Source organism: Amblyomma americanum, chromosome 5 (genome assembly GCF_052857255.1).
Source record: "Amblyomma americanum isolate KBUSLIRL-KWMA chromosome 5, ASM5285725v1, whole genome shotgun sequence".
NCBI classification, from domain to species: domain Eukaryota; kingdom Metazoa; phylum Arthropoda; class Arachnida; order Ixodida; family Ixodidae; genus Amblyomma; species Amblyomma americanum.
Window position 1 is genome coordinate 120,125,536 of NC_135501.1, and position 7,741 is coordinate 120,133,276.

General features: G+C 43.2%; 1 protein-coding gene across 11 annotated transcripts in view; it reads left to right on the top strand.

Moving 5' to 3' along the window:
* LOC144132630 (papilin-like) overlaps nucleotides 1–7,741 on the top strand; it is a 180,915-nt gene extending 173,174 nt beyond the window's left edge. For 10 of the 11 annotated variants that reach the window (XM_077665167.1, XM_077665175.1, XM_077665172.1 and 7 more), the window contains 5 exons: nucleotides 327–500; nucleotides 1,611–1,661; nucleotides 4,764–4,937; nucleotides 5,701–5,760; nucleotides 7,081–7,741. In XM_077665167.1, the coding sequence (XP_077521293.1) occupies nucleotides 327–500; nucleotides 1,611–1,661; nucleotides 4,764–4,937; nucleotides 5,701–5,760; nucleotides 7,081–7,283 (662 nt within the window). In that variant the 3' untranslated portion in view covers nucleotides 7,284–7,741. The remainder of the gene's footprint in view (nucleotides 1–326; nucleotides 501–1,610; nucleotides 1,662–4,763; nucleotides 4,938–5,700; nucleotides 5,761–7,080) is intronic. The other variant, XM_077665176.1, reaches the window with a different exon arrangement.

Below are 7,741 nucleotides of genomic sequence, written 5' to 3' on the forward strand. Positions count from 1 at the left end.
TAGTGTTAGCTTTAATAGTAACAGTTTCTTTCAATATAAAAAGTGAATGTCTTTCAGCTGAATTCAGTTTCCAATAATCAGACGTTAGAGCGTAAAATTCTTCAGAGCCGCTTGTCAATTAGTTGCTTAGGTTCCTATCCGACGTCTGGACACAAGAAAACTTAATGAAAGGCTGCATTTTTTCGCCATGGTGGTAATCCTTCAGGCAGTGTACTTCTGCGCTGTGCTCTTTCAGAAAATGAATCAAGAACATGTCGAAACTTGCGTGACATTATATGAAGATTTGTTCCGAACATTGTTGCTGTTCGCGGATTGTTCACTGTTAGTGAGGCAAGAGCCGGAGTGCCTTGAGCCCAAGGAGCCGGGGCCGTGCCACGGGTACTACCCTCGCTACTACTACAACACATCCAGTGAGTCCTGCGAATTGTTCATCTACGGAGGCTGCGAGCGGAACGGCAACAACTTTAAGACCCTCGAAGAGTGCTTGGGGAAATGTGCAAGTAAGCAAACCTCCACTTTAAGCAACACACTGAAGATTGTATTTTTTTGAAATCATGTTGATCTAAAGAGAGAGTATGTCAAAACTTACGTTGCTTGAGCTCTGGTAGGCTGACCTACCCAGATCTGTCGAAGGCGACGGTAAGAAAACTTTTTCTTTCGAAGTTATGAATTAGGCGAGGGTAGAATGAAATCACGTTGGTCCGCAACTTGGTGGTAGTGACCCTTCACGTGATCAACGATGATGAGCGAAAAGCAATGGCGCTTGTTTACCGAGAGGATGCAAATTGCGCAATGGATCATAAAACAAGGAGTATCTAAAAACGGCATGCCTTCGTACGACGTGCTCTGCTCTGATGAGCTCAGAGCTGCTGTTTCCTTGTTTTGACACCAGACACAAGAGGCTAAATAATGCTGCTAATTCGTGGAGGAAAAAAGTAGGGCAAGTTGCTTGAATTTTCAATGTTGTATGAGTTGAAATGGCACATCAAAGAACAAGAAAGAGGCACGGCAACAAAGCGCTCACTAACACCGCATTTAGTCAATTATGTTGTCTTGCCTATTTGTTTTGTGTGTCGTCTTTCGCGCTGAAACAGTATAGAAAATGCTGCGAAATAACTGAGAGAGGGAAAGTTGAAAGAGTCGGCACTAGGAAGAGCAGAGGGGACGCCGCTCGCAGGAACTGCAGCTTGCTACCGGTTGTTTGAGTGATACCTGGGATCAATATGAATGACACACCTGTCCGTTTTGTGTGGAGTGCTTTGCTCGCCAATTCATCTAGTCGGTGTAAACGCGCAACTCCTAGTATAGGGGGCAAGTTCAGATTTAATATTATTTTTGTATTGTGGGAACAAGTGTAATGTCGACAAGGTGAAACAGTTCTTGGGGAGAGGTTGGCTATTCAACATTCACGCTTCTTGCCTTATTGTCGATGGTGCTCTTACGGGACTCCTTAGTGCTTTCCCCAGAGTGGCACAAAACCTCGGATTTCGCTACTATATATAAGTCTTACATGAGAAGGATGAGGATATATTTCTCTTGAAGCAAAAACATTTTATTTCATATTTTGTTTCGTTAATTGACTTACTCATTTCATTTCTACGTTGATGCAGTTCCCGCGAAGGAACTCCCCCATTCCAACACCCTCCTCCTCAAGGAATCAGGTAGGTGAAGTGATCTTTGTATCTAGGTGGTCAGTGCATGCAAGCTGTGAGAGCAAGCGTACGGGCCCGGCGCCTAACAGAAAATGTTCAATAAGGAGACATGCTCTACAACAAACATATTCTTCTTAATATCTGTTGCTGGTGAATAAAATTTTCACAGTAGGGAGGGTATTGTCTTAATTTTAAGTCTATTTTCAGGTTTCGTCTATCTTGCTGGTTCAATAGTTTCAAATCACGCATTGTAACGCATTGTAAGCCTATGGTTGTTTCTGTGCAGCTATTTGTCGCCTGTATATACATATCAATACATATAGCAATATCTCATTATTTTTAGCTATGATTAATTTTATGCTGCGAGCAAAAGATTTGCAATGTATAAACATTCTGAATCGTTAAAAAATTGAAAAAAAATGTTAGTTTTACAATGTCTCTTTATGGTAGCACATTAATGATTGTAAAAAATTCTGCTCATTCTCCGCTTTAAAAAATTGGCATAAATTTAGAACTGCTACATTCTGACCATAGTAAAAATATGCACATAAAATATCATTGTGATGCGACGAGAGTAAAAAAGCACGGATGTTGCATGAACAAGATAACTGAAAAAAAAAAGCGTCCCAGGTGGTTTGAATAGACAGTGGCGACACGGCTTCCGGGGACATAGAAACGTTAGTTTTGATTTTTTTTTCCGCCTGCAGAACTGCCGGAGAATGCGCCTGAAACAAGACGGCTTTCTTTACCTGCGGGTTGCATTACAGTAACGGGAACCACCACTAGTTAACTTTGTTGGTGTCGTGAAAATAATTTTATTGCCCTCGTTTTTCGTACACTTGGCGTGTCTCCATCGCAGGTTTCACCTAAGCTGCGTCAATTTTCGGCGCTCATATACTTAACATTAAAAAGGATAAAGCGATTCTTGAACAAAAGTCTACAATTTCTTTCCGCGTGTCTCTTAAGTGGCGATTTCGTTTAAGAAATATCTCCTGTGAAGACCACTTGGTGATGACGCTTGCGATTTCCGTGTGGGCTGCATCGCAATCAATTCCTAAGTTGTGGCTTCTTGGCTACTTGTACTCAACATTGTACCAGCCAGGACTTGCTTCACTGAACATCCACAAGAAAGACGGCGTATACAATTTATTTGATGTTAAGAGTAAGATCAATTAGTTACAGAAAGAAGCCAATTCCATTAACTAGAGTTTCCTGAAAACCGAGGTAACTTTTGAGCCGGTCAGCGCTAAAAAAACGGTGCTACCAATGACACGAATTTGTCGATGGTGAAGATAATTACCTACTCAGCCTTTCAGTGCTGTTCAGAACAAGGTGCGCTACTAGACATTTCTTACAAGGAAGGACAGTAAGTTTGATGCTAACATTTAGTTATTGCAATCCTGTGTTTTGCTCAGCAGAAATATTACTGCTGAGTTTTTCTCGGGGTAAATCTGATCGATTATTTTATTTCAGTAATTTTAGGGATGTGCGGCTCATGGAACATAAAGCGGCGGATCAGAGCAGCCCATCACTAATTACTAAAAATTAGATTTTGAGGTAAAGATTTTTGCCGCTTAGTAATACCATTGTAGGCGCACGTCATAGAGCAGGCAAAACAACTAGTAAAGTACCTCCCAAATTCTACTGGTTAACGTTTTAGCTACCACCGATAGGTGTCTGACTGCAACTAGGTATTTGTAGTCGACCATCAGTACTAACCATACCAGTTTTTATTATTCGCGATTACCTTCGCCGCTGTGGCCCAACAAATTGTGGCCATTTATCGCGCCATTCGAAAATAGCTTGCCTGGGGGGTGATAGCGTCCATCATATTGCCCTGGTCGATGGCGATGCGCCACAAGCCAATCGCTACTGCACCTGCGCTGGAACAGGGGAGTGGCGAGGTGTGGAGCACCCTAGGCGCGGATTCTCAGTAGTTGACGGACGTCACATTGCGCCCTACAGGCATGCTGTTTTTCGAATGACGCGAGAAATAGCCGGAACTTGTGGAGTCACAGCTGAAAGGGTAAGCGCCTTTTTCCAAAATTCTAAAAGGTTATATGGCTAATACTAACGGCCGGCTAGAAATCTCAAAATGCAATCAGGCGTCCATCGGTAATACCTGTGGTAAATATTTCAATTTAGTTAACCGCTTTACTTGTTAACATGATTCGCCTATTTCTGGGCACCCACCATGAACAGGTATTACTACGGCAGAAAAAGCAGTACTTTACACCCGAAACACTACTGTTAAAATCTAATTGGTTGTTACCCAGGCACGCCTAGTATATATAGCGGAATGCAATTCAGCGGCCACCAATAACCCTGAAGAAAAAGTATACAAAAGCAGTATCTTACCGGTGCTAACTTATGTGGCAGAAACGTGTAGGGTAAAGATAAGGGTTCAGCTTAAGTTAAGAACGAAGTTATAGGTGCTACGTTTAGAGACCGGTATAGGTAAAGTGGGTAAGGGAGGATTAATGACATTCAAGTGGAAATCAAGAGGAAGAAATGGGCTTGAGCGGGGCATGTAAGGCGAGGAAGATAACCGCTGGTCCTTAAGGGTTATGGAGTGGATTCGAAGTGAAGGCAAGCGTAGCAGGGGGCGGCAGAAGGTTAGGTGGGCAGATGAGATTAGGAAGTTTGCAGGGATACTGGGGCAGCAGCTGGCAGAAGACGCGGTTGATTGGAGAGACATGGGAGAGGGCTTTGCACTGGATTGGGCATAGTGATGCTGGTGTTGTTAATACAGAGATCAAGCTACCGAGCGCGCCAGGAGTTTGGCCTCAGGCAAAAAATTTTGGTTACTTGCGTACGCGTTAAAGACAAACATGTCTGCAGAAAGAGCATGTACGGAGGAATATTACGAGCTCTCACGCTGAAACTTCTATTTGACTTTTTTATGAAAAATTTTCTGTCCTCTTTCACAAATACGAATTCACGCTGCAAAAGTAATGTTTTACATTTATGTTAAATACCTTTTAGACTGATCTTGTTTTCAAGTCTTGCTTGCAGTGAAATTAGGACGATTTATTAGGGGTCGATGAACAGAATTAATAAATTCATGTGTATTTGACCGTTATTGCTGTATTCAACGTTCGTCATACGCAGGGCAGCTTGATATCGTCTGCCTGCTGCCAAACGAAACCGGCCCCTGCTTTGGCTACTTCCCTCGTTACTACTATAACAGCACCTCGAAGACTTGCGAGCAGTTCATTTACGGAGGTTGTCAATCCAACGGGAACAACTTCGAGACAGTCGAAGAGTGCAAGAAAAAGTGCCCGGGTGAGTTAAAAACTAATTTGTGCTTGCGTCAGAACTGTGAGGACACTCGACCCTGAATCGTTTGGGCTCGAAAATTGCTGAAGCCCATTCAGGGCAAATTCAGGCGAGGATCATCCGGAAACCACCGGGAGCCTGAGGTCCAGCACAAAGCCGAGCATTTGCGATCCATTCCAACATTTTTCATTTGGATGTATTCAGGAGAAAGAAAACTTCAGTCCCAAGGCCTGATTCGAACCATCGCCGGGTGGTCACAGCGAAGTTGATTTTCCGATGCTTAAGACACTCGGCCTTTACCGCCGCTTCCAAAGCGTGTTCTCTTGCCACTGTTACCAGTTCTGGTCGTCCTCTTGTTCAATGAGTTAGTTCTACGATCTAAATGCTCGCTTAGCGTCGTGCTCAGGAAATTTAACCGGCTCATCTCAGAAATGTCCCCAGCTGCAGCTTTTTGTATACACACATGAAGTTGAGAAAGCGGTGGAGGCGGTCTAGAAGAATGGACGGAAAGCTGTTTACCCATCGAAAGGTTTGCTATTTAACTTTAGGAGTTATATTGGGAGTTAATCTTGCACAGAAAGTAAAATAGTAATTTCATTACTGTTTAGAAAGCTTATGCACAGTTAAAATTAGCTTTAAACATAGATTTCATTTTAGCGCCTCTTCGCTATGTTTGGGTTCATTTAATCAGTTTGCATAGAAACTAAGATACTATTAAAGAGTATTGGAAGAGCGGCGGTGTGCTTCACTCGTAATTTGTTTCTCGCAGTGTCCCCGGAATCGAAATCTTCGGATGTCGCTGAGGCCTTTGACCTTCCTGTCTGGCCGCGTAAGTACGCTTTCAATATTGTACGCTGAGGAAGAGTTGTACTTCGCTAACTTGTACTGCTGTAGAATTTAGGAAGTAGGAATTTTGGTGAGCTTGGTCAGTACAGTACTGAGTGGAGGTCTCAGAATAACGTGAAACGTCTGAGGTTTTCAGTATTAGTTTGACACAGAATACCTGATGGGCAATCCGCCGAAGACAAGCCTGTGGTTGAAAAGCTAGATGATTCTTGTTATTATCCCTGTATGGGTCACTGTACGATATCAGCTGGCAGATGTGACGGCATGAAAACCTAGCAGTGGAACTGGAGAAACATCTAGTCTGTGAAACGACCACCTATAGTTTGACTTGCAAAGTTTGGTTAAATTTCGGATTACAGTGTGACCAACGTTAGATTGTACGTGTGACGAAACATGTAGGGGACTGTACGATTCTATGGAACTGGTCCTTTATACTTAGAGTGGCAACGTAGATAACCAAAGGAACACCTTTTTTTGGAAGTGAACATAGAGGCGCCAACCCTTTCCACTGTGTCTGAGCTAATTTAATCGAGAATGTATAAAGTAAACGCTAAAAGGTAATTAAAACATAAGTTTTTATCTAGAATGAATAGCAAGGATAGAGCTTGTTATCAGAAAGGTAGACCGCCTTCACAATGGAAAGCGAAAAAATTTAAAGCGCATGATGCTTAATGGGCAGGAGCCTGTGAGTGCTATCACGAGCAGTTTTACCGAGAGATGTCATCTGATGCACCACGTGTAGATACCCAGAGAGAACTGTTTTGCATAGTAATGATGCATTTAATATGAAGGCATAAAAAGTGCGACATAGCGCTTCAACAAAATTCACAGCGCAATGTGTGGTTCCAACACCGTGTTAGGTAATAAGGCCGCAGCGTGCGAGGATCAAATGCGGAGAGAATACATCGGTTAGTTGTGTTTTTCAGCGGATTGGTTCCGTTGTTTATCAGTGGCGACAAATAGACAGCAGCAGATAATTTCTATTTTACCGGCTGAGCTGGCTTCGTGAGGGCGGCACTGGATCGGAGGCACTCGATGACAACGATTGTCTCGAGGACACTCTTTATAAAGAGCACCTTGCGTAGGTAGGCAAACCGAGGTCAATTAGCGGCATAATGATTTTGACACTAAGCGATTTTCGTTAGGCAAATTTCACATTTCGTGTGCATCCTGATGGTGTAGCATTAGTTTTCGTATTCTGAGCACTGCGTCCTGAGAATTACCTACCGAATGGAATCGCCTTTCTGCTGCTTCCTTTGCTCATTAGCATGCCATGAGCTAAGCACACAATATTTCTCTGCAGTGTCTACGCCTGAAGAGTGCACATACCCAGCGGACGCCGGACCGTGCGATGCCTACATGAAACGCTTCTTCTATAACACCCTGACGAAGTCCTGTGAGGAGTTCATTTATGGAGGATGCGGCGGGAACGCCAACAACTTCCGTACCTTCACGGACTGCGACAACAAGTGCAAAAAGATCATAGGTCTCATTCCTCGCTCCTAACGACACGTCATCGGCCAAATGGCGGCGTCATCGCGTAAGCGCGGAGCGTACAAAATCTAGGCAGAAATGAACGATCGAGAGAGGTGAAAATAGCGGTAGAAGGGAGTGCTATACAACTTTCTGTAGTAGCTGCCAAACCAAGCTTTCTTGTGCGGATTCACCGCAGGCCAGGTTACACTATAGCATCCAACACGCATACAGTGCTTGAATGTCTTTATTGTGCACCAATATTGTCCTTGTAGGAGGAATTATTTTGCACGTGAATGCTAATTGGTATTCTACAAAGCAAATATAACTTTATTCATAAAGCCGCATCAATGGAAGCTTATCACAGGTGTATTTGTCAAGCACATGCAAATATGTAAAAAAGAAACGGGGAAAGGAGGAAAAATATATTAGCGAATAAATTTAGCACCGAGTATTTTAAGGCTTTGCATGCTTCCGAACCGTCGATCTTC